The sequence below is a fragment of the Myxocyprinus asiaticus genome, chromosome 24 (assembly GCF_019703515.2).
Source record: "Myxocyprinus asiaticus isolate MX2 ecotype Aquarium Trade chromosome 24, UBuf_Myxa_2, whole genome shotgun sequence".
In the NCBI taxonomy this organism is placed as follows: Eukaryota; Metazoa; Chordata; class Actinopteri; order Cypriniformes; family Catostomidae; genus Myxocyprinus; species Myxocyprinus asiaticus.
The window spans coordinates 16767808-16795368 of record NC_059367.1 but is presented as its reverse complement, the minus strand read 5'-3'; the positions used below and the strand labels follow the sequence as shown (position 1 = coordinate 16795368).

Sequence of the window (27561 nt, the reverse complement as noted above, 5' to 3'; positions counted from 1 at the left end):
CCAGAACATTTTACAGATAGGTATAATAATGAGCAATGATGAGCTAGGAGACAATTTTCTTTTCCAGTGTCATTCCCTGGCGTTGGCAAAGTTTAGGTGGCCATTCATCAGTGTTTTAAGGTCTGACCATGAAGGTCAGCTGTCTGTGTGTGTCAGCCAAGAATGACAATGAAAAAGATGCTGTAGTAAATCTAGATACATTTTACATCATTAGACCATTGTAGCCCACATGAAAACATTCAAGAACCATAGTCCACGGTTCTGTCCCTGATCATTTTCAAATGGGTTCAAGGAAAAACAATGAAATAAGCAATTTAATTTTATGGAGATGATTTAAAAATCTATGAATCTTTAAAACCTATTTAGTTTTTCAGCTCTGCTGGTATTTTCATTTATACACTATATGACCAAAAGTATGTGGACACCTGACCAACACACCTATATGAGCTTGTTGGACATCCAATTCCAAAACCATATTAATATGAAGTTGGCCCCCACCCCTTTATAGCTATAATAGCCGCCACTCTTCTGGGAAGGCTTTCCGCCAGATTTTGGAGTATGTCTGTGGGAATTTGAGCCTTTTCAGCCAAAATAACATTTGTGAGATCAGGCACTAATGTTGGATGAGAAGGCCTGTCTTGTAGTCTGCATTCCAGTTCATCCCAAAGGTGTTCAATGGGATTGAGGTCAGGGTTCTGTTCAGGCCACTTGCATTTGTCTTTATGGATGTCACTTTGAGCACAGGAGCACAGTTATGCTGAAACAGGAAAGAGCTTTCCCCAAACTGTTGCCACAAAGTTGGAAGCACCCAATTGTCTAAAAAGTCTTTGTAACCTGTAGCATTAAGTGCACCCTTCACTGAAACTAAGGGGCCTAGTCCAAACCCTGAAAAACAGCCCCAGATATTATGCCTCCTCCACCAGTCTTTACAGTAGGCACTATGCATTCTGGTAGGTAGCTTTCTTCTGGCATCCACCACACCCAGATTCGTCCATCAGACTGCCAGATAGTAAAGTACGATTCATCGCTCCAGAGAATACGTTTCCACTGGTCCAGTTTCACGAAATTTCATGAACTGACTTGAGGCAATGGTGGCATCCACATTTACAGTTTTTCTCAGATGATTTTACACATTTTACCAAACTAAGGTCAATATTCTCAAAACAATTAACACAGTCAACTGAACAATAATTAATTTTCTCGGAACACTACACACAAATTTCTCAGATCCAAGGTTTATGCTTTCAAAACAGTACATGCTAAATTAAAGCTATTTTCTCAAATGCATATGTTAGGTTGTTAAATGCCTTTATATTGTTATCTGCTGTTCTTAGTAATGCACACAGTGAAGAAAATACAAAGTACTACATTGTTCACACAACTATCATGCACTTTCTATCTATAAAAGGGGTCAAATGTGAAAACTCAGATCAAACAAACAATGAGGAAGAAGATGAAGATTAGGACAAAGAGGTGTAGACTGAGAAGAGGTAGAGGGGGTAGAAAAAGAGGAAATAGAGGAAGATGAGGAAAGATTAAGATTTTCTGAACTCTTTCAGGGCTGGGCATTGAGTCGAGAAAAGAGCAAATGGACATGGTGTAATGATGGTGTGAAAGAGGAAGAGGACAGCAGGGTGGAAGAGGAAACTAAAGAAGACACCGAACAGGCTCAAATGACTCTAATTCATCATGTTATGAATCATGATCTCTCTCTCGGCCTTATGTGAGCAGATCTACAATGATTTCAATCTCAAAAACAAAAATGGGTCTGGATGCCATAATCAAAAACAATATTGTAAGTATTATAATTAGAAAGACTTTTTCTTTTTTTTTTCTTTTTTTTTTACAGTAAATGTACAATTTCACAAGCTATGGAAGTGGATGACATTTTTTGGCAGGACAGAAAGAAGAGGCATGATGAATATCTAAATTTAGAGAAATTTAAAGAAAACACATGGGGAAAAAGGTCTTTATTGTAGATATGAATAATAAATATGTTATTTCATTATATAATACGTTCAGGATTCACATCTATAGTTTTGAGGTATTTGCCTTTTACAAATGCATTATCGGAGAATTTCAATTGTTCTGCAAAATAAGGGTCTGTTTAGTTGGCTGTGTGAATTGTTTTGAGAGCACTGACTATAGTTTGGAAAAATATGTAAAATTAATTGAGAAAAACTATAAAGTCACTGAGCTCTTCAGTACAACCTGTTGTACTGCCAATGTTTGTCTATGGAGATTTCATGTCTATGTTCTTGATTTTATGCACCTGTTGGCAATGGGTGTGGCGGCAACACCTGAACGCAATAATATTAGTAGGGGTGTCCACATACTTTTGGCCATATAATCTATGTGTATAAGAATTTTTGGAGTAAATTAAAACACTAATACACACAGGGGCCTGGGTAGCTCAGCGAGTATTGACGCTGACTACCACCCCTGGAGTCGGGAGTTCGAATCCAGGGTGTGCTGAGTGACTCCAGCCAGGTCTCCTAAGCAATCAAATTGGCCCGGTTGCTAGGGAGGTTAGAGTCACATGGGGTAACCTCCTCGTGGTCGCTATAATGTGTGGTTCTCGCTCTCGTTGGGGCATGTGGTGAGTTGTGCGTGGATGCCGCGGAGAACAGCATGAAGCCTCCACACGTTCTAGGTCTCCACGGTAACGCGCTCAACAAGCCATGTGAAATGCATGGATTAATGGTCTCAGATGCAGAGGCAACTAAGATTTGTCCTCTGCCACCCAGACTGAGGCGAGTCACTATGCTACCACAAGGACTTTTAGCGCATTGGGAACTGGGCATTGAAAAGTGGAAAGAGGAAAAAAAAAAAACACTAATACATTGCACCGGCAATGAACAAAACACCAATATACATAATATAACAAGTTTTTCTGTTTACAAAAAGTGGCACATACACCACTACTGAGAGTCGGAGAGATCCAGAACACTGGCAATGTACAAAAGTGTTTTGTGATGGTTTTGTTGGTTTATGGATCCAACCGATGGCTGGTGCTGGTGGTACATAAATACTCACAAAATGCTAGCTGCAATGAGTGTTCAACAAAGGTCAGCTTTCTCCTGCTTGATAAAGGCCTATAAATCTCTACATCTCACTTGGTAAGAACAATAGACCTCATTTGATGGTAAATATACCCCTAACCTAAGAAAGGATAAAAGATAAATTAAATGAAAATAGCTAAATCCACAATTTTTTTTTTTTTTTTTTTTCAAACATTAGAAAGTTGTTCAAGAATACGGATTTAAACTCAAAAAGGGGAAAGTAAGCCTCTCTCAAACAGTGCCTTGTTTTTCCATCTGTTCTGCTCAGTATGAAGATATGTCCATTAACTCTTCTGGAAAGTAAATAAAAAAAAATACCAATCTCTCACAATTGTCTCCAACAATTTGAATATTTTTAGTCATGCCTTTCAATAATTATGTAGAGACATACCTTAGATCTATAGCTGTCTTTAAGAAAAATATCTAAGGGTCTATCACTGATGAAATAGATAATAGATATCTTAAAGAAATAGTTCACCCAAAAATGAAAAGTCTGTCATCATTCTCATGTTGTTCTAAACCCGTATGACTTTCTTTCTTCTGTGGAAACACAAAAGCGAGTTAGGTAGAAGGACATCCTCTGTCACCATGCACTTTCATTGTAAGAAAAAAAGTAGTAATGAAAGTGAATGGTGACTGAACCTGTAATTTTTCTATGGATGAGAGAAAGCCTTACGGGTTGGAACAACATGAATGTGATTTAAATGACAATTTTAATTTTTTGGATGAAATATTTATTTAACATTTATAAATCAAGAAAGGGCAGAGTTATATTTACCATACTCGACTGGTTCCCGCTGGTAGCATGAGCTGAAGTGACCTCTACATTGAGTCGCTGTAGCTTGTGAGAAGTGGAGAGGGCGTTATCCTCACCTTCAGTATCTTGATCTGTTTCTCTCTCTCTCTTCCCCATCACACTTCCTCCTGTGTGCAGCAGGTGTCCTGGTAAATACCACACAGGATAATGTAAATAAACAAGTCCAAGAATCTATTAATCCAAAAAAAAGTATCTATTAACACAGACACACATATATAGTACTATGCAAAATTTTAGGCACATAAGATGTTTCACAAAAACATTTGTCTTAAGATGGTTATTTATATCTTCAGCTTTAGTGTGTCAGAAGGAAATATACATTTTAGACTCCTAAACATTCCTTTTGCAAATATAATATAATATAATGGAATAGAAGAACAGGGAGCCCTGCAACAGATGGCTTGTCCCCCACAGAGCCCTCCACTGAACATCTAGTCAGTCTGGGATTACATGAAGAGACAGAAGCAATTGAGACAGCCTAAAGAGATAGAACTGTGGGGAATTCTCCAAGAAGCTTGGAACATCCTATCTGCCAACAACCATGAAAAACTGTGTCCAGGTGTACCTAGGAGAATTGGAGCTGTTTTGAAGGCAAAGGTGGTCACATCATATATTGATTTAGTTTTTTTTTAATGTTTACTGGACTTTGTATAAGTGCCTAAAACTTTTGCACAGTACTGTATATACAGTAATTAGTAGTTAAACACTCATTTATTTACATTCAAACATGAATATGTTTTCCTTCCTTCTGAAGCAACATACTTACAAATGCATTAGGCTTACACCAGCATTAATAGAAATTTGTCATGTGGTCTAATATAAAAGACTTAATATATACTATATTCTCTGGAGTAATTTGTGGGTTTAAGCGCCAGCTGAGCCATTCCCACCCTAAAGGGAGTGGTAGTCTTTTGCTAAGCTGCTGATATCAGCTTTGTACTATACTGATTGCAAGCATACTTGTTTATTGTGAATGTTTAAAATTACTCTTCATATTTACATACTATAGCACACCTTGCAATACACAATATACACTCATATCCAATAATTGTATGACAGTAATGGTAATTCATTACTGTATTCGAACATTCTTAGCAATAGTGCGCAACAGTGCCCGTCTAATTCTTCAGCCATCTGGGTTCCGCAAGTATTTTCCCTATTCATTTCTTCCATAGACTTTTAATAAAATCCTTCTTAAAAGAGTTGTAAGCCATGAACCAAACCAACCAGGTCCGAGGTGAAGCACAACATCACAAACTATGTTTTGACGCCAAAAATTACAACCCCTGGCAAAAATTATGAAATCACCACACTTAGAGGATGTTCACATTCTGGCTTCGTGAAACATCCCTCAAACAAATTAAATTACATTAATTAAAATAATGTCATATTTTTTTTCCAGATCAAGTAGAGGAAAAAATTATGGAATCATAAAAATAATTAAAAAAAAAAAAAAAAAAAAAAAATCACAATTAGTACTTTGCTCCTCCTCCTCCTCTGTCTTTTATGACAGCCTGAATTCTTTGAGGCATGGACTTAACTTATGAAAAACAATATTCTCCATCAAGCTGATTGCAACTTTCTCGAATAGTGGTTGACAGATCAGCTTTGAAGATTGGAGCTTTGTCATGGACCAATTTTTTTCAATTTCCACCATAAATTTTCAATCGGACTGAGATCCAGATTGTTTGCTGGCCATGTCATTGAGTTGATATGCCTTTCCTGAAGTAAAGCTTTAACACTCTTTGCTCTGTGGCAAGATGCAATATCATCCTGAAAAATGACTTCATCACCAAACCTATTTTATATCGATGGAATGAGAAGAGTGTCCAAAATTTCAATGTACACCTGTGCATTGACTGTTGAGGTAATGATTGCCATCTCCCCTGGTCTTTACCTGACATGCAACCCCATATCATAAATGACTGGGTATATTTGATTGTTTTCTTCAGGCAGTCATCTTTATATGTTTCATTAGAACGGCACCAGACAAAAGTTCCAGCATCATCGCCTTGGCCAATGCAGATTCCTGATTCATCACTGAATATCACTTTCATCCAGTCCATGTACACTCCATGACTGCTGCTCTTTAGCCCACTGTAGCCTTGTTTTCTTCTGTTTAGGTGTTAGTGCTTTTTTTCGTTTGGCTTTTCTATATGTAAATCCCATTTCATTCAGATGATTTCTTACAGTTCTGTCACAAATACTGACTCCTGTTTCCGCCCATTTGTTTTTCATTTGTTTTGTTGTGCATTTTCTATTTTCCTCATTCTAAGTTTTCTATCCTGACACTTTGACATCTTCCTTGGTCTACCCATATGTTTTCCTTTATAACCTTGCCATTTTGTTTATACTTGCACTAAATTTTAGACACAGCTGACTGGGAACAACCAACTTCTTTTGCCACACTCCATGTTGGATTTACTTCTTGAAGGAGTTTTATAATCCTTTCCATTGTTTTAGTTGACAACTCTCTTGTTGGGGCCATGTTTCCTTTCAGTTATGGCACTTTTCCACTGCGACTCTGCTCGCTTTACTTTTCTGAGCTTGCTTTTCCACTGCAGTTTAGTGCTGCCTCAACGTGGATGGGATTATAGGCTGATCGTCATAGTTGCGCCGCCTCTACTGCCGTGACATCATCTTCAATGCAACACAAACATAACTGACCATAAACAATAACACGATCGCTAGCTGTTAGCTACTAGCTCATTGTGCTGCATAAAGCAGTTTTTGCATGGTGATTTCACACAAGTGTAACAGTTAAATTGGCCTGGTTGTTTTAGAAGCAAGCTTTCCAGTAGCTGGTCAACTAAATAAAGTGAAGCTTTCAAGCAGAATATAGAGTTAACATAACAAAACTTACCATCCTCCATCGTGGACTCCAACAACGCCGAATCCAGGGCACTCTCCCTCCCATTGCTCGCCGGTCTATTGCCATAGATAGCGTCCATTTGGTCGAACCCCTTCCATTTTCTTCTGTTTGAACCACTCCAGCTGTTGTGGTCCTTGTGGTCCTTGATGGTTCTGTAGTCACTTTTAAGTTATTTTTAACTTTTCCCTACACTGTTGGTAGGTCCGGTGGTAGCCGTGTGCGGCCAACAGCTGAGACACTTCCTGAAAGACTTTTTTGTTTCGCGTCATTTCGTTCGTTGCTAACGAGAGGAACTGCACCTCGTTTACTGACTACGGTGTGGTTTTGCGCACAGCCATTTCTTTTTACAATTCGAAAGTCGCGTGAACAAATGATATTGTTATCGCTGTTGCTAACTTTATAACTAGCGTGTTGATGTCCCGTGTCACAAATCCAGTGATGCTGGTAGTGACGATTCTCTCTGACCAATCAGTGATCTGCAGGGTTTTGACGTCACATTTGACTTGGAACCTCAACCAAGGTGGTAATAAAAAAAAGTACCAGGTAGTATCCACAGTGGAAAACCCCCAAAAAGCGAGCAGAGTCGAGTCAAGTTGAGCTGTACCGTGCAGTGGAAAAGCCCCATTAATTTCCTTCCAAGTTCAACAGCTCGTTAAGGTCTGTAAGCACTCTCTTTTAACTGCAGACTAATTTGCATTTTTAGACTTAGCCAGTATTTGTTTTAGAAATGCAAATTACAAGGTGATTCCATAATTTTTTCCTCTGTTTGATCTGGAAAAAATATGCCATTAATTAAAATAATGTCATTTAATTTGTTTGAGGGATGTTTCACGAAGCCAGAATGTTCAGCTATTAAACAAAATTTTTTGTGTCATATCTGTGATTTGTTTATTTGCTATGTAAAGTAAACAATCTGGGTGAACATCCTCCAAGTGTGGTGATTCCAAAATTTTTTGCCAGAGGTTGTATTTGAAAATCGGACATAAAGACAAAGGTACAAGTCTGTATGCTTACCGTCCTTCATGAGGGCACAAACTACAATCCCATGACACACTGCAAATCATGTCATTGAATAAAAAACAATGGGAATATATAAAACTATTGATTTTGGGTTCTCTTATGGGTGGATCTTTCTCTGCTGTACCATGGGTAATGTAGTTGTTTACCATGAATCCCGCTATCAAATGATTTTTAAACAATGAAGTTGAAATAAAGCAGATGGGTGGCTTCAGTGGAAGCATACACCATCAATGAACAACATCATAGCTCACAGTAGATCACTGTGATTACAAGCAGGTATAAAACTTTGGATGTGTCCAGTTTCACTTAGTAATAATACTTGACAACATATACATTTCTCATGTCTATTACCTGAATGTTGGTGTACTGCCATGTCATGTGACATATTACACTGGTAAAGTCGATTGTTTCTTGCAATGTTGTTCCCAGAGTCAGGCATGTTGTGGTAACCTAGGAAGCAAGTGAGTTTCACCAAATACTGCATTTCAATACTTTTGCATAAATATTTTGCATAAACAATAATTTACTATTGCAAATCTATTAGTCTAATGGGACACCTTACCTAATTGTTGCTCTTGTTGTTGCCTAATTCCACTTGGTCCCTGGTGCTCTTCACTGTCAAAGTTCAGCAGAATACTTCCATTCCGGTTACCACTAGCAACAGAACTGCCTGATACTGCCGGTGCTACTGGGATGTCAAAAAGTAAATTTGCATCACATCATTGGGTTGTTGTTTTTTTTTACTTGAAATGAGTACTCCACTCAGTTGTCAAAGAAAATCAAATCTTTCATTATCCTTTACTTTTTCTTGATTTGTTCAGTCAATGAGTATTTATCAGAATAAGAAAAAGTAACTCTTAATAGGCTTCATGCAGTAGTGGTTGTTGTGAAATGGGCTAACCAGTACTTTCTAGCAACTCAAACCAAGGAAAAAAATTTGACTTACCTAGTGTGTTGTTCCCAGGCTGCTGTTCCCCTGGGGAGTATGCCATTCCATTCCCGTTGTGTGTGGATGGTACGGAGGCCAAAAGTCCTGGAAAAACAGAAGAATTAACTTTACTACTAAGGTACTACTGATACCATTTTGCGTATGACATCCTCATACAATTTATTATTTTTTCACATATACTGAATTACATATTACATCTGTTTTCTCAAATGCTTGCCCTGCTTAAAAGACCAGCTAGACTAGCAGGTATTTCCATGCTGGTTCAAGCTGAGTTATGCTGGTAAGCTCCTGGTCTAGCTGTTGAACCAGTGTAGCTATGTTTTTAACCAGCAAAATATTCTTGTCTACAAGTGTGGTCTTTATGATAAAGTTGGTTGAACAATGGGGGCTTGCTAGTTAAGAAGCCTGGTAGGGACACCAGAGCATCATATGCTAGGAACAAGCATCCAAAATGCAGTGCTGTTCTTTTCAACAGGGTGTTTTTAGGAATAAATATAATTAATATAAACTGTATCCGAGCTAGCTAGTTGCATGCTAATTCAAACTATCCAAATCCTTGCCAAGTCCTCTGTAGCGCGAAAGTGTCTGATAGATCTGCTTCATCCTCTCGATGTTGAGGCGGCTCGTTTCTGCATGGTTGACCATGGGTTTGGGGTAGTGGACTCCAATGATGCACTTGGCAGTGGCCTGCACAAAGTCTGGGGCGTTCCACGGGTCGTAGATATACTTGGCAGGGAAACCTCGGAGAACAGGTAAATATCGTCTGAAAAACAAAGAGAGATTAAACCAGTCTCATCATAAACATGAAGGTTACACGAGGTGGTTATTGGGTTCCCATGTTTAGGTTAGGAGTCAGGAGTTAGGAAAAGTTCAGGTTAGGAGTCATAAGTGCTAAGACTCAGGAAAATACATTTAACTTTGTAATATATATGTGAATGAAAAAATTCATAACGCTTGTACTAAGGAACTGTGAGTGTAATCTCTTGTTCTTAAGGCAGGTGTTCATGTAACATTAATAATTTATAGATATTTGCCGATTTACACAACAAATGGAACACTCTGCACAACACCATATAAAGAGAAACTGACACGAACAGAAGAGTTCAGTAAGGCTCTACTGAAATCAGAACTTGCAGCTTAATAGACATCTCTCCTCCAGATCCCAGTGACAGAAAAAGCCACATACCTAGGTGCTCCACCTTACCAGAGTCCGAACAGAGGGGTTGCTGATGGCACGGCTTGCAGACAGGCGGTTGCAGTATAAACCAACAGGTCCTGCCTGTGCTGAGACACTATGGACATTCCTACTACAAAACGCATTAGAAAGGCAGTGACCAGGCCCTCCCAAACCCCCAGATCCAATCAAACTCCCCCCCAGCTTCAACAGTTGGAACTCAGGGCAGAGTGAGAGGTTCAGGTTCACTCCCTATCCCTCGCACTGCCACTGATCGCTTTTGAGACGACAGTGATCCAAAGCCAAGGCAGAGAAACCTGCTAGCTGCCAAAGGAGAAACACAGTTTCTGTTCCCTTCTGCTGGATGGCCCCCTCGTTTTGCCAAAATGATCAGAGACGCAGGTATGCACAAGCATTGGGAAATCATGGAAGACCCATTACATGTACAAAATCAAATTGGAGAAATTGAAAAGAACAACCTAGGGATCTCTAAACAACTTCATTGGGGCAGTGATGCTGAAGGCCAGGAGCAAGCGAAACGAAGCATTGTTGTTCTCTTGTACAAGCAGGGCTGTGTTCAACACCTAGAGGACCACTAAACATTTCAAAAAAAGTCTGATAAGGAAGAGTTGTCTAGAGCTAGATTGAAGTCACTGTCTCTAGCTTTTGGCCCTACCTCCCGTCATGCTCTCTGGGAAATGCAGTGTGGCTTTCTATGCATTGAACAGAGACCAGGCTTCATACCAAGTGGTTAAAATCCCTTTCGATGAAACAAGATGCTACTGAGCTAAAGAACAGGTTACTGCATTTCCCACTGAAAAAGCAGAAAGCTTCAACCACATTCACAGCTAACAGGTTTCCAAATGCTTTGGCTAAGAATGGCTTTCGTCTTAAAAGCAATCAACCACAATTCACAAAGGGGAAAGGGAAAGCTGAACTTTTCACCCAATCCATGAGACGATCGCACAGTAAAACAAAACATTCAAGCTTTTGATCAACATGCTTATGAAGTTAAATATAATGATCACACAAATATTTAAAAGGCAAACATGGCCATGAGGTCTTATAACTACATGATTCAACTTTCTTAAAAAATGTTGTACTGTACCATATTCTTGAACTGCAAGGAAAAGTGAGAATAAAATCAGAATACCTGGACAGGCTATAGGGTTCAATCTGTTCCTTTCTTTCCTGACTAATTTATGTTGTTACCTAACCCACAATTCTTGGCCTCATTTGTTACTTTAATCTCAGACAGAATACCAAGACAAATGCTGTCTATAGTAGGAAAAAAGGTGAGTATACCCCCTCCCCCAAAAAAAAATCCTCATATCACTGAATTAATTACCCTCCCAAATTACCCAATAATCCTATGTGGCCATCAAGTTACTTTGGAAAAAAATGTCTTAGTTCTCTTATTTTACTTAATTGTTCTTCTTTAAGGTTAATATTTAATGCAATTCACTAGCTTTGAAGTGACCTTTCAGTGAAAGGTTTTTTTCCAAGCAGCTAATTCACTCTGGGTTATGTGTGAACATTTGGGAACGTTACCAACCTAATGAAATCGCCATTAGGGTCAGTGCGCCTGCCGAAACCCACTGGACAGTAGCAATGAAAAAACTGTTGAAAGAAAGAGCTACAGGAGAGCCACATCCAGCTGCCCGCATTCACACCCCAGTCTGCATCCAATAGAAGCTCCTCAAACACCTGTTAATTATAACTACCATTACTCTCCAGCCAATCAGAAATGGTTGTTTCTTAGCTGTCATTCTGACCCATGTCTGGTAGGTAATCCACTGGCAGCCAAAGTCTCACAAGAGTCTTATTCATGGTTACGAAGGTTAGGGTTAAGGTTAGATTTAGGGGTAGGGTTAAGGTTAGTGTTAGGGGTCGTGTATGGTTTCTGTTGGACTTTATATAAACAAAATAAACTCAGTGTGTGAATGTCACATGCGGCTCTCGCGAGACTTTCAGCAACTGGAGGGTTACCTTCTAGACATGACCACCTATTAACATGAAGTTAATAGCAGTTTTGTGAAGTCAATGACTCAGACCTCTCTAGACTTCATTCATAGATCCATAACTGCCACTCAGCACTAGGGCTGCACGATAAATTACATTTACTGAAATATCGAAAATGTACATATCCGGATAACGGAATTATTTTAATACTTTATAAAGTATTGTTTATGGGGACGCAGATAGATAATACACTGGCCGTGCGATTGTTACTTGTGTGTGTGTACATGCAGTGTTCAAAGGCACCATGGAAAAGCATGAGATATTCCCTATTAATTTTCTCCATTGTCATTTCAACATTAACAGAGTGGGTAATTACATGAGAGATGACACATTTCAGTGAGCATATCGCATTTTTCCTCTACATCGTGCAGCCATAATCAGCACTACTGTAAACACTCAAGATATCTCAAGATCTGTAGACCTAACCATGTTAAGTATGGTATTCTTGCATTTAGTATGGGTGGGAATCCTTAGACACCTCTTCATTTTATTCAATTTCGATTCAGGAGTCCGATTCCACAACGATTTCCAATGCTTCTCAGTTTTTCCTACAACAGCATAGGGGCGCAAATCTTTGGCAAATGTGTAAAAATTCTGCAAAAGCCATGATAAAATAGAGCTGCAAGCAGCAATTATCTGGGCCAAGCACAACAACATCAGATCCAAGTGTACTCTGTATAACCTAAGGAATCTGAAGACACTTCAGAATTTAGGAAATTTTTAATGAATAAATGATTTGAGCAAATATTGCATTTTCTGCCATTTCCTGACGACTAGGTGGTGCTGTCCCCAAACTTCTCAGGTACCCTCAGAGATTGATAGCAATGACATATACCAATTTTGTTACAATAGCTCAAAGCATTGTAAAGAAACAGCCTTACTTCCTTTTTGGTGTCCTCATTGTCAAATTTATAAGGTGAATTCTCTGTAACGGTTTGGTATATCAAAAATCGAATTGATAACTTTTTTTGTGGCCTAGTCTGGAGATCATATGATTGAAATTTGGTGAAGACTGGACAAGATTTGTAGGAGTAAATAAATAAATGGTCCTCTTAAAATTAGAAATAAATGAACATGTTATTGCCTTAGAGATAGTTCCCCCAAAAATGAAAATTCTCTCATCATTTACTCACTTTCATGCCATCCCAGATGTGTGTGACTGAACACAAACTGAGATTTTTAGAAGAATATCTCAGCTCTGTAGGTCCTTTAAATGCAAGTGAATGGTGACTAGACCTTTCAGAATGTGAATGTGAAAGTGGAGACTTATAGTAAAAATGGACTTAAATATTGATCTGTTTCTCACACACAGTTACTGTATCATATCGATTTTGAAGATATGGATTTAACCACTGGAGTCATATGGATTACTGTTATGCTGCTTTTATGTGATTTTTGGAGCTTGAAAGGTCTGATCACCATTCACTTGCATTGTATGGACCTACAGAGCTGAGATATTCTTCTAAAAATCTTTAGTTTGTGTTCTGCAGAAAAAAGAAAGTCATCCACATCTGGCATGGCATGAGGGTGAGTAAATGTTAAGAACATTTTCATTTTTGGGTGAACTATCCCTTTAAATAAAACTAACCTAAATAAAAGTTGATCCTACTCTATAACCAATTCTGCAAGAAAAAATTCATATATCCCATGTGTAAAAGATGCACCTTCATGCCCTCTTCCCAGCTGATCCACAGGTCTCCTCGAGTGAGGAAACAAGCCACAGCGTGACGGGCCAGGTGGTGGATCCAGCCCTCCTGCCTCAGCTGGGTCATTATGGCATCAATCCAGGGGAAACCAGTCTTGGCTTCAGCCCACTTGGCCAAGGCCTCTGGGTTCTTGTCCCAGGGGATACGCACACAGATTGGGTTGCCTTCCATCTTGTCAAAGCATGGGTTGTTGGTAGCAGCAGTGTAGAAAAACTCCCTCCACAGCAGCTGACCGTAGAGAGAGAGAGGAGGAGTGCTGGTTTTCTTTACCTGCAAAGAGAATTTCACAGAAATCTGTTAAATCTATAAATCTATTTAAATATTTACAGTTGAATCCATTTGTTTAGCAGATGCTCTCTTTGACAGATAGCACATTATATTCTTTAGCAGTAAAACTAACTATGTAGTACCCAAAAGTAACAACAGGCTGCCTGGACTTCATTGAAAATGCCCAAAATGTTTAATTAAAAGCATAAATTCCAAACAGCTATGTACGGTTATCATCAAGATCTAACAGGATACATTTTAATAATTGTTTAAAGAAATAGGAATGTGAACTGAATTTCAGCTCGTATAATAAATGTACTAAAATTAGCAAGTTAATTTATATATTAAATAAGCTATCATACAGTCATCACAGTTCTCAACAATAAGAATAGTATAAATAAATGCTACCAGTTTCGACACACTCTTTCTTTCTTATTACAATTTTTCATTAGTCATTCAAACTATGAAATAACACAAATGGAAATATGGGAGTTATGTAGTGAAAAACAAACTATCTTACATTTTATCTTCATCAAAAAAGTCATCCTTTGCCAATAATAGATTACAGCTCTGTACACATTCTCTTAACCAACTTTATGAGGTGACACACCTGTGATGCTTTAAAAAAAAAAGTATTGGAGTTCCCATGCATTCTGGGCACTGGTTGATTGCTTTTTAATCACTATCTTGTCCAACTCAATTTGAAAATATAAACAAATAAATTATTATTACCTTCCTGTAGAGGTCTGTGAGTTTGAAATAGAAGAGGCGGCAGGAGAGGCAGCCAAAACGGAGGTAGGGACTCAGGCCAGTCGGACTGGCCAGCAAAGAGTTGGCATTCATTCTGGGTCTTTCAAAATTTGCAACCCAAGCCTGGCAAAACATAAATGAGCAGGGAAAGGGTAAAGTCTGGATTAAAATCTCTTAATAATAAACACATGGTAGCAATTTAAGGGTTTTTAAAACAATGTTGGATTTACAATTTTACGTTTAAATGGTGCTAGTTCAAATATACATTATGTGTTCGAAAAGTCAAATGAAATGAGTCTGCTATAGTGGTTTGTAACTGTGAATCTTATGTGATCACACCTTTCTTTCCAGATGCCTCTCAATCCTCGTTAATGCCTCAGTTTCACCACCTGGCCAGACAGCAGAAGGCAGTCCCTCAATGTCAAATCCTGGGACAAGATAATGCAAATTAGAGAACCAATACTAATCCTGCATAACCTAATGGGTTATCCAGTTGCAGTTTATGAAACTCGTGAATTGTTAGGTCACAGGAAATGGATACTGTGCATGGCTCTTTAGGCCAAGTCTACAGTTGCAGGAAAACATATGTGAACCCCTGGATTTACCATGCATTTTTACATAAATTGGTCATAACATTTTACCTGCAAACCTGACATTCAGCTCACCTAGTTCCTCCAGGGAGGGCACACCATATTTGTCCCCATGGTCTTCAGAGACAGGTGTGACACAGCAGCCCATGATGGTATTGGAGAGGGTTTCCACTGGCATCTCTGGTGGGTCCATTCGGCTGATTAGAGTCTGGAAACGTTTGTAGGTGAGGGGAGGCTGACCAACATTCAGTTCAATGATCCTGGAATGATGTGGAGCATAAATAAAAATAATAGCATTGTCTTTCTTCCTGTATGCTACCATCCTTCACATATTTAAGATTTATTTACAAGAATTTAAAATCTTCATAAGGAAATGACAATTTAGGCAGCTGGCTGTGCTTTCAAGTATTTAATTTTGCTAATTAGTTTGATAAACTTATATCAGAACTAAATTTTAGATATTAAACAAGCAAAGATCATTAAAGGTGATGTGTGTAATAATATCAATGATAAAATATTTTCCCATCCCAGCTTTATATGCAGAGAAAACAATAATTAATCCATTTGTAGGTTAATTTCCCCAAATATGGACATGTTTGTTTGGATATTCTGACATAGCGACATTGAGCATGTTTACTTGCACACCAATATGCTGATTACTCCCAAAAATCAGTTTATTTAAAAAAATCTGACAAAGCAAGAAAACCATGTTTACATGAGATTTGAAATAATCACGTTATTCTCTGCTTTTGATGACAAACCGTGAAGAGACATGCGTTCAACACGTGCACACACTGGATAAGCCAGTGAGAACACGGGTAAAGGTGTTTACTTCCACGCTAAATCAGCTTAATGGGCAAAAATCTACTGGTGTTGACCAGTTTATTCTTACGCCATTTATGACCTTACACCAATAAAGGAACGCCGTTTATTGCGTTTACATGACCACATGCGTTGTTGGCTAATTAAGCATAATCGGTGTAAGAACGTGCATGCAAACGTGCTCACTAGCTCAAAAAATGCCATGGCATCATCTATGGCCAATGGCAGAAGGGGGGAATATTCAGGAAACCTATTAGAAAACAGTCATTATTTTTACAATTCCGTTTGGTGATGCTAGTGGTGGCACAAGAATTATACACACTTCAACACTAAGGAAATGAGTCGCTCTTACTTATCAAGGTTATAAAGGGTGTGTGAAGTCTTGACGATGACTTCAACCCCAGCCTCCATAGCAAGCTTCTTAATAGCTGCATCCCTCTCCTTCCCAAATGGTTCAGAGTCATACTCAAAGGTCAACCTGGATATATTCCACTCCTGCAGGAACAGATCCAAAGGAAAATACTAGATATGCAGAACACTCTATCCGGTGTATTGAACTTCAGTAAATGAGAGTGTATTGATTTTGAAAAGCTACTGACATAGTCAAAATAGAGATATATGCAGCTTATGTTCTGTGTACAAGTAAGTCTTTCGTGAAACAATAAAATTTTTAAAGACTGAAAGCAGTATTCTGAAACTGCAGACTTTAACCTTGAAAAGGCGTGGAAAAACATTGGCTGGTTGTCCTCGGATGACAAAAAGGCGGGAATTGAGTTTTCGTAGATTGGAATCAAGATCATCCAGGCACTGCAGGAGAAATCTGTCAGGGAAGAAACAAACATTATTCTAATATAATAAAGAATGAACATTATGTGTGTTTAGGTTTGTTTCTGCAGTCAAATTGCAAAGGTAAATTCTGGTAGAACATTTTGAAACATGACTGTAAATTTCTAAAGTTCATCAAGCAAGAGGTTATTCAATTGACCCCACCTAAAAATATTACTGACCAATCCTACCTTATCAACTGCTGTAGCAACATGCACTCAAGCACTTTATTAGGAACATCTGTGCACCTACGTATTCACGTGATTATCTAATCAGCCAATCATGTGGCAGCAGTGCAATGCATAAAATCAAGCAGATACGGGTCAGGAGCTTCAGTTGATGTTCACATCAACCATCAGAATGGGGGAAAAAAAATTGTATCTCAGTGATTTCGACCATGGCATGATTGTTGGTGCCAGATGGGCTGGTTTGAGTATTTCTGTAACTGCTGATCTCCTGGGTTTTTCACACACAACAGTCTCTAGAGTGCCAAAAACAAAAACATCCAATGAGTGAGCAGTTCTGCAGATGGAAGTGCTTTGTTGATGAGAGAGGTCAACAAAGAATGGCCAGACTGGTTTGAGCTGACAGAAGGGCTACGGTAACTCAGATAACCATTCTGTACAATTGTAGTGAGCAGAATAGCATCTCAGAATGCACAACACATCAAACCTTGAGGCGGATGGGCAACAACAGCAGAAGACCATGTCGGCAAATTATTAGGACCATAGTGTTTCTAATAAAGTGCTCTGTGAGTGTATTTAAGTAATTAACAATTTCTTCAAAGGGGTCATGAAATGGAGAATAAATTTGTCCTTGATATTAAGACATATAAGCGGTAACTGTACTATAAAAACATACTGTAAGTTTAAGAACTCAAAACCTCCCCAGTCTTATAAGAGCATTTATAGTTACCCTGCTGAAACATCTAGTTTTTAAATCTGTGTGTTCGTGACGTAACAAGACACTGCTCATTTGCATGTACACGGCACACAACATGTGTCATCGTTGTGGGTGTACTGTTAAGTATAAAACGGCTCAAGTTACGGCTGCAAGGTGAGGATGTCAAGTATCAGACGTTGTTGTGTGCATGGATGTGGAGAAACTGCACAGAGGGATCCCAGCATTAGGAATAAATGGCTTATTTTTAACAGCGTGCCTGATCGCTACAATGCGCGATTACATGTTTGTTCAGCACATTTTACAGCGGACTCTTTTGTGAATCACTCACAATATGCAGCAGACTTTTCAATTGTCTTTTATTGAAAGATGCATGTGACATCAGAGTAATTCATCTACAGAGCTGTTCAGCCGTGACTTCAATTTGTAGGCGAACCCAGAAGTCTAATTCGCCATGGGTTTCCTCAGGATTTTCCTATGGGTTTTTATAATGGTGTTTTTCAGCATATGTGTAAAATAAGGTCTGTCATAAACATTACTTAACAATACGTGGACGTATTGTTGTACAACATAAATTACACACAGTCATGCCTCAAACGTGAATTTTGAAGCCGCCGTGTTTATTTTTTTAAAGTATGAAATTCAATACAGCTTAAAAATTCACGTTTGAGGTATGACTGTGTGTTATTTATGTTGTACAACAATACGTCCACGTATCGTAAAGTAAAATTTACCACAGACTTCATTTTTCTCATTAGTTCAAAAACCCCATTATAAAAACCCATAGGAAAATCCAGAGGGGACCCAAGGCGAATTCTCTTCTGGGTTTTTGGACTACAAGCTGAACAGCTCTATTGCACCCTGCAGTAATGCCGGTAAGTAAACCATTTATTTCTTATCTTTTGTTTATCAGTGTGTTTGTAGTAAACAGTAAGCCATCATTTATTGCTAAGTAACCTCTGATTAGGACACCAACACCAAGCATATCATAATTACACTGCTGATTATTAAATCAATACATAAATGAATAAAAAAATATTTGTTTGAGTTGAATAATTTTATTATGTGTGAAAAATTTCAGAGTGAAAATAAATATATTAAGGTGTAGTAATTTACTTATATACACAGCGGAGGGTGTGGATACTATTTTTCCGATGCAATAACGTTAGCTAATCAGAACAGTGAGTGTTTACTTGCAAATTTTAAAGGAGAAGCAGCCTAAAACCGAGCGTTTCTGACAGAGGGTCAGAATGAGGATGGAAAATTATCATGTTTTACAAATATTTGACTGTTTTTTTTGTGCAAAAAACTTTGATAACATTATAAGCATTTAAAAATGTCATGGCCGCTTTAAAGAGAAAAAGCACTTCTTTTTATGCAGAAATTACATAGTTATATTGTCACAGTCAGGTGCCGCGGCTGGCATCATCCAAATCGGTGAAGTTGCCAGGGCACCTGAAGTAACGTCACAAGACATTGCTCAATTGCATGTACAAGGCACACAACATGTGTCATGGTTGTGGGTGTACTGTTAAGTATAAAACGGCTCAAGTTACTGCTGCAAGGTGAGGATGTCAAGTATCAGACGTTGTTGTGTGCATGGATGTGGAGAAACTGCACAAGGCATTGTGCATTAGGAATACATTTTTGCAATGTCAAACTTAATTCCAGCCCATGCAATGATAATAAAAATATTTCTTACATTTTTACCACTTTATGAAAATAATTTTACTGAAAATCATGCAGTTCAAGGAAATCTTCAATTCATTATCCAAGGGGGGCAGAGCTAGTGAACTATAATACCTTTTTTTAAAGCAATAAGTCACTTGAAGCTGTGAGTTGCAGTGATTTTATCATGGTTAAAGTATTTTTTTCACCCAGTGCTTCTCGCCATGCCTAAGAACCTCCCTAACTGTGGTATAATCACTATAACGCATGGCCTTGATGCTTTATGCAATGAAGACATTATAGATATTACAGTTTTGTCTTCTGTTAATGCCTGACCTTCTGTAAAGCTGCTTTGAAACGATGTGTGTTTTGAAAGGCGCTATAAAAATAAAAATGACGACTTTAAAATAAACTTAATTTGTCAAGGAGACACCAACATAGTCATTTTTATATTATCTTTTATATTATTTATAAAATCTATATTACAACAGACATTGTTCAATGATTTAAAGCCCAAACATACACTCAGCCCCCTAGTGTCAGCAAATTATACTGCATGGTGGCCTCATTAGTTTGCTGTCCTTGTTTCTAACAGATGCTCTGAGTTTCCATTCACAGATCTCTTCATTCATGACCTGTTTAGAAGTTAGGAGCTTAGCTGCTATTTTTTCTCTTCACATCTGTCTTCCTGCTACCTCACCAGCTAAAGACACATTAGGTACTAAAGTAGCATTTACTGAGGAACACTCGTTCATAAATAAATCAGATATGTCCTAAATTAATGAATTGGATGAACTATCCCCAACTTTCATTTCTGAAAGTTAATTGGCAATCTTTTAATTCTTCTTGGGACTTGGGACTCTTCAAAACATTTTTAAATACTTAACGTATTAAAAAATTACTTGCCAGTTTTGGATGAGAAAAAATGCTGCCACAAACATACAGTATATTTTTACTTATGTACAGGGTTTTTTTAAGTTACTCAGAGGAATATTCCGGGTTCAATACAAATTAAGCTCAATTCATGCATAAATGACAGCATTTATGGCATAACATTGATTACCACAAATATAAATTGAGTCGTCCCTCCTTTTCTTAAAAAAAAAAAAAAAAAAAAGCCAAAGATCTGGGTTACAGTGAGACACTTATAATGGAAGTGAATGGGGTCAATACGTAAATGTTAAAATACTCACTGTTTCAAAAGTACAGCCACAAGACAAACAATATGCATGTTAACGTGATTTTAGTGGGATAAATCCCTCACTAACCTTTTCTGTGAAAAGTTATAGCCAATTTTACAGCTTCACTGACATGAAAGTGATTGTAAAAATGAAGGTTTAAACTTAACAGCTCAAATAATACACAAGTTTTATTAATTATAATTATAATATAATATATATAATATAATATTATAATTTATTATTAATGTAAGTGATTTTATAAAATTAAAAGCTTCACATTTCTGTCTTTAAACCCTCCAAAAATTGGCTCCATTCACTTCTCCTCACTGTAACCCAGATTTTTGCTTTTCTTAAAGAAAATGAGGGATGGGGGGCCTGGGTAGCTCAGCAAGTAAAGACGCTGACTACCACACCTGGAGTCACAAGTTCAAATCCAGGGCGTGCTGAGTGACTCCAGTCAGGCTTCCTAAGTAACCAATTGGCCCAGTTGCTAGGGTGGGTAGAGTCATGTTGGGTTAACCTCCTCCTGGTCACTATAACGTGGTTCTCGCTCTCGGTGGGGCGCGTGGCGAGTTGTTCGTGGATGCCGCGGAGAATAGCGTGAGCCTCCCGCGCACTAGGTCTCCACGGTAACGCGCTCAACAAGCCACATGATAAAATGCACGGATTGACGGTCTCAGGCACAGAGGCAACTGAGATTCGTCCTCCGCCACCCGGATTGAGGCGAGTCACTACGCCAACACGAGGACTTATAGCGCATTGGGAATTGGGCATTCCAAATTGAGGAAAAATGGGGAGAAAATCTAAAGAAAAAAAAGAAAACAAGGGACAAGTCAAAATTATTTTTTGTGATAATCAACATTATGCCACAAATGCTGTCAATAGAGCTTAACTTGTATTGAACCCAAAATATTCCTTTACCAACTTTTTTCTAAAATTAAGAAACCTCCTCTGTAAAAAAAAAAAAATAAAAATAAACACTTTGCACAAAACATGTACCTTTCAGGTGGGACGAAGTAGGCACAGCCCACCCAGTTGGTATTCACAGCCATCCAATTACATTGCAGAATTTTGTATAATATGAAATATCACTGAGCCAATAGGATAGAATTTATTATTATTATTATTATTTTGGAGGCCCACTCTAACAACATGTCCTGTCTATGGCCCTACCTTTACAGAACGCTTTGTTCTTTTTATTAATACGGTTATACAGTAGCATTTGTCTGAAAGGCCCGTCCAAGCTTCCATCTCTGTGTTATTTGGTCCTAGAGTCCTGACTGAGCTCAAATTCAAACTGTCTGTAACCAAAGCCCTGATTAGGGACCCGTCAGGGACAAAGCTTCCAATGCTCCAGATACTGGCTGACCAGTCGACACAACAGCACAAACTGCAATTTTAGTCACAAACACACACACATAATCAAACACATTCATACCTCCATTCATAAAATCCAAAAGAATCAGACAGAATAAAGCTACAAAATAATAGCTTCAGAGAGGATGAGGATGGGAAACAAACGTATTTTCCTGGACTCTGCCCTGTCATACATTATTCCTTATGTAAGTGGCCTGGCCTAGATTCAAAGTGTGCACGATTTCACCACTGGAAGGCATAACATTATCCCAGTGACCTCTTTTTAACCACAACAACACTCTCCACATGGGAAAAACAATGTAATGAAAGTGAATGGTGACTGAGGCTGTCAGTCCCTAACATTCTGCTGAACATCTCCCTATGTATTCCATGGAGAGAAAAAAAAAAAAAGTCATGCTGGTTTGCAACAACATGAGGGTGAGTAAATGATGACAGAATTTTCATTTTTGTGTGAACTATCCCCAACTTTCATTTCTGAAAGTTAACCAATTTAAGGTTATCAGGTTGTAACTAATCAGCTATAGTTCATATTATCAGTTATACAAGATGTTTGATATAATTTACACGAGGAGGAGGACCATGTTTTCATCCAAATGGTAATTACTTAACACGGAACCCAAACCCTAAAGTGTAGCTATAAACTGCTTGAATGAAAGTTGAATGAAAAGTGGTGTTTGACATGGCTTGTTTAAGAGGGATGTGCACGGATAGTTGTTTTTTGGTTAACCGTTCGATGCAGCAAAATCAATATTCGTTAATACAGTGGTTCTCAACCCTGTTCCTGGAGCCTCCCTTTTCTGACACACCCAAATCAGGTCTTGGAGTCTCCACTAACGAGCTGATGAGTTGATTTTGGTGTGTTGGCTTAGGGACATATCCAAAATGTGTAGTGTTGGGGGGGTGGGGGGGGTGTGTGTGTCTCCAGGAACAGGGTTGAGAACCACTGCTTAATCTTCACGTGCAATAGAGGTCTTAAACTTGACCCGACCCCCAACACAGAGTATGTGAGCGGCAGTGATGAATTCTCAGGGCTAGCCAAGCCTCCTTCTCATGCCAAATAAATAAATATTTTTCATCCTTTCATTCTCAGTCACCTTTTTGCCTATGTATTTTTGATCGCTTTCCACTCTTAATTAATCTATAAACAAATAGAGAAAAATGAAAGTTCATCCAGTCAAAATGTATTCCTTGATGTTTACAAGCGAAGTGCGACAGCTGTTTCACAAATCCCATGCCCGAAGCAGCACGTGAGTTTGAGCTCTACCCCGTCAGGCCTTCAGAATTTCTTCAGAATCCCTCAACAGTGCAAATGAATGAGCAACTAAAGTCAGATTCATCAGCCAATCAGACTGATTTATTTGTTCTTGGTGGGTGTGATCTTTAGGATATGTCCCGGTCGAGGTCTTCTAGCTGGCCTTGAGTGACGCAATCACGCTTTAAGTGATGTCATTTGAAAGCGAAGAGTGCGAGATCTGGCTGACGAGTTGGCTGTCATCACTGTCGCTATCGCCGATGAGAAAGAGATCCTTATGGATTTAAAAACACGAGCTGTTCTGCATGACCATGTGATTGCTTAATTTATTAAACAGGAAAGGAGGACTGATTTTCACTTCAAGTAAATTGGTAAGTGCTTTTTGCATTGTTATAGCAACATCAGGAGTTTAGGGTAAATTAGGCTGCTGGAGCATTCAGTGTCGGATCAAGTTTTGAAAAGTAGTGCTGCATTCCATTCAACTCGGAAAGTCAGATTTTACAACTTCCTACTAGGAAAAGTGCAATGGAATGCATCTTGAAGTCAGAATTACAACTTGTAGGCTCGTGCAGAAATTCTCAACTCCAATTTCGCCGAGATGCAGGGGCATGATGTCACACAAAAATGTCGACACTCAGGGAGATATACAAAGTAAGTGATAAACATTCACTTTATTAAGTAATATCGATAAATGAGTCTGTTTCCACATTACATGATATTAAAGCTTGTTTAACAAATGCCTGCAGAAACAGGTGTATAAAACATTATCATCTATTTTGATAATCGTACACCTGAAGCACAAATGCTAGCGCTGCAGCATTGTTTATCAGTTGGGTTGCTAGGAGACATCTCTAATGAGAGTCAAACCCCTGCTAAGCTAACGGGAGTGTTGCAGTTTTGTTTCCTTTGTCGTCATCTTCCGAATATCGGGGAATGGAATGCATTTATGGTCGGAGATATCAAGTAAGAATATCCCACATCCAACTTGAATGGAACGCAGCATAACCGTGTACCCTGACGAAATATAATATATTGCAAGCAACATTTAAATTGCAAATACTATTAGATATATTTTTCCAGGTATTATAGACCTCCTTGATAGATTCATATGAAAAATTATGATTTTTGAATGTCTGTTTGGGCTTGCTTGAGCATTAAGTGTCGTTTCAAGTTCTGGCTTTCGTGCGTGGACGTGTTTTTAAAATATTAAAAAAATATAATAATTTGTATTATTAGTTAGCTGCGACATAATGTATGATGCCCAAAGGCATAGGGTGTCTTTCTCATTGTGAAACTCATTGAATCACACTGAAGGCCTAGACTTTAAATGCACGACCCGCCACTGGTGAGCGGAGTGGAGTGGAAGCAGAGCAGCATGATTTTGCCTGAAGCGAGGAGTGGGTGTAAATGTGTGCTTGGCATTTCACAATTGTTTGACAATAATGTTATAAACGCACAGATATAAATGAAAATTCTTAGATTTTAATGTTAAAAGTACAAGAAGAATCAGATGTGTGTGTTAAGAGCAGGTCAGATGTCTAGATATCAAATGTGTATCTGATTTAAAACCACATTTGGAAGTGGTTCAGATCGGATGCAAAAAAACAGATCTCATAAGTGTTTTTGCTGTTTACACGCAAACAACAACATCTGATCTGTGCTAGATATCCGTTAAAAAACGAAACTGGTTGACAGTGTAAATGCGGCCAAAGATAGGACTTTCTGAAGAAGTTCACATTGCAAAGAAGAATTCACGTGACTGTTCATTGTTACACATGATTCTAGATTGTTTTTCACCAGGCACTTGATAAAGTTTCAGCCCTTGATAAATAGAAATCCAATGTTTTTATCCCTTTTGCTCTGGTGTGTAGATAATAATTCCACAAGTTAAATGCTAAACCATTTAAAATCTAAAGCATCCCGAAGAGGCTTATAAACCACAGCAGGGTATCTCCACATGAAAATACTAGCGTCCGCTGCCTCACTGAAATGTGAACCTGGTCGGGCAGAGCACATATCAAGGTTGGCACTTAAATTAAGTATTTTAATATGTAGAATACTATGATGTAGGCAGTGACAGTTTTATTTATTTTTTTACTTTGAGTGATTTTATGATTTGAAGATCTATGTACTGTGCTATTTAGGCTTATAGCTCACTGTGGACATTATTCCCAGCTAATTTGAGCAGTGTTTGACTCAAGTGGAGTGGAGGTCTGCATGGGCATTAAATTGAAGCCCGAACCTGACCTGAATTTGCTAACTCTCTTTATAATTTGTTCTCCAAGCAAGTAAATTAATTTTGTTGCAATAGAGCAGTTAGAACAATAGCAATAGAACAGTTCTCTGATACGTTTCAGCTGTCTATGTTCTGTAAGTATTTTTCCCATTCATGTTTTTCATAGGCTTTTCATAAAATCCCTCATAAAAGAGTTCTAAGCCATGAACAAAACCAACCAGCTCAGAGGTGAATCACACCATAATCAAATTAAAAAAAAAAAGAATTGGACAAAAAGACTAAGGTACAAGACTGTCTTTAATGGGGAATGAACTACAATCCCACGAAGCATTAAGGATGATGTAATTGAATTAAAAATGATTGAAAAATATAAAACTATTGATTATATTTGAATATATTTACATTTTATTGCAAAATATTCAGTTATTTACAAATATATAATCAGTTTGAGAGTGTAGGGATATGAAGGTAAATCTGTTGCAAAACTCGAGAGCTTGTGGATTTGAAGTTGAGAACTCGTACAATAAATATTTGTACTTGTAAGTTGAAATTTACACTCACAGCCCAGATGTGAAAACTTGTAAAATAAAAATCTGTAGCTGAATGCTGCAATCTGCACTTACAGACAATAATCCAAAGCCTGTGTTTTGAATTCAAAGTTGCAGACAAATAGTCACAAATGGGTAAAATTACATTCATATAAATACAATGATAGACACAAGCTTGTATTACATACTTACTTTTGTACTTTAATTCACTTTCGCGGTACAACCACAAATCGGCATTTACAACCTCTCAGATCTGCCACTGCAACTTCAAATCTCCTCGCCTTGACTTTTGCAACAACTTTTATGCAAAACTCACTTGTGCGCTTGCAAACCAAGATGCGAGAGAGCAGACTACTGGTGCTGGGTGGGGCCTATGAACTCGTGACCAATCACAAGAGCTGGAATGACTGATGCCGGAACAATCAATACGGATCATCTTAGAACGCAATGACGTCACGCAACAGTGCCAGTGCCATTTTTGTAAGCAAAACAAGTCCGGGGGCAATGGCTGGCTGATGCAGTGGCATGATAAGTTAAATAACCTGACAATTAAATGATTAAGAGTGAATTTATCATGTAGCAAACTAAATTAGATGATTTGATCACGTTGATCAACGCAGAATTCGGTGCCGACAGACCACACATGTAATGTCCAAGGATGGCAATGAGAGAATTCTCTGAAGAAATGTTTCTGCAGGATGTTTGCATTTAGTAAAACTACATGGGATGCGACAATCCAGCCAGCTGTCATATGCCACAAGTTTCATAATTCCATAAAAACATGAAATAGAAGTTAAATATTGGTTAGTTGTAAGAAGAAAATCTAAATTATCACCAGAGAACTGTTCCAACAGATAAAATACGTTGAATTATTGATAACACCAGAGACATGATAGCTGGCAAATCCTTAAATTGTCAGAGTGCAGCGTTCTGCTATATTTCAGTCATTTTCTGACATTTATTTATCTTCTGTATTATTTACATTTTTTATTAAAATGTTTAAACTAAAAGTCTGGTATAATGCTGTTGCTTAAGTGCTTGGACGGAAACATGTTTGATTTTGTGTGAATTGAGTGTTATTCTTTCCAAAAAATCTATTACATTTTCACATGAATGGGTAACTATATTAATCAAGCTTGCTGACTATCTATAGAAGATTAAAAATCATGCCTTTATTATTTCATTATTATTTTAGTTAGTCATTTCCCTTATATTTCTACTTCAATGTTGTAACTGATATTGCATTGTTGCAAATTTGCAAGCAAATGTTAAATCTAAAGAAGCCATACAGAACTTGCTTAGATGAATTGCAATGTTACAGTGATTACTGTAAGAAACCCACTCGTGAAATAAAGAAAATACTGTGCATAGTGTGCATTCCTGTTTGAAATGAGACTGTTCATATATTTATCCATTCAGAATAAAAATCGGGTAATTTTAAATGTCTTTTACATGACAGTAATTCATTTATTAGTTTTATCTGTTTTATCAATCATTCCATGCCGATCAATCCTTAAAATCAA

General features: G+C 38.0%; 1 protein-coding gene and 1 long non-coding RNA gene across 3 annotated transcripts in view; one reads left to right on the top strand and one right to left on the bottom strand.

Moving 5' to 3' along the window:
- Window positions 1-1657: 1657 nt before the first annotated feature.
- LOC127414709 (uncharacterized) lies at window positions 1658-11404 on the top strand. Its single transcript, XR_007892831.1, has 3 exons — window positions 1658-1795; window positions 8736-8838; window positions 9880-11404. It is a non-coding gene; the product is annotated as an uncharacterized LOC127414709 (long non-coding RNA).
- The window catches only part of LOC127414708 (cryptochrome-1-like), a 40648-nt gene continuing 14905 nt past the window's right edge, over window positions 1819-27561 (bottom strand). Inside the window, exons 3-15 of one of the 2 annotated variants that reach the window (XM_051652907.1) lie at window positions 16763-16871; window positions 16404-16546; window positions 15305-15489; window positions 14979-15067; window positions 14622-14762; window positions 13581-13892; window positions 11450-11601; window positions 9281-9483; window positions 8718-8804; window positions 8334-8459; window positions 8123-8221; window positions 3841-4004; window positions 1819-3355 (exon numbers count right to left, since the gene is read on the bottom strand). In XM_051652907.1, coding sequence (XP_051508867.1) covers window positions 3347-3355; window positions 3841-4004; window positions 8123-8221; window positions 8334-8459; window positions 8718-8804; window positions 9281-9483; window positions 11450-11601; window positions 13581-13892; window positions 14622-14762; window positions 14979-15067; window positions 15305-15489; window positions 16404-16546; window positions 16763-16871 — 1819 coding nt within the window. In that variant the 3' untranslated portion in view covers window positions 1819-3346. The remainder of the gene's footprint in view (window positions 3356-3840; window positions 4005-8122; window positions 8222-8333; window positions 8460-8717; window positions 8805-9280; window positions 9484-11449; window positions 11602-13580; window positions 13893-14621; window positions 14763-14978; window positions 15068-15304; window positions 15490-16403; window positions 16547-16762; window positions 16872-27561) is intronic. The other variant, XM_051652906.1, reaches the window with a different exon arrangement.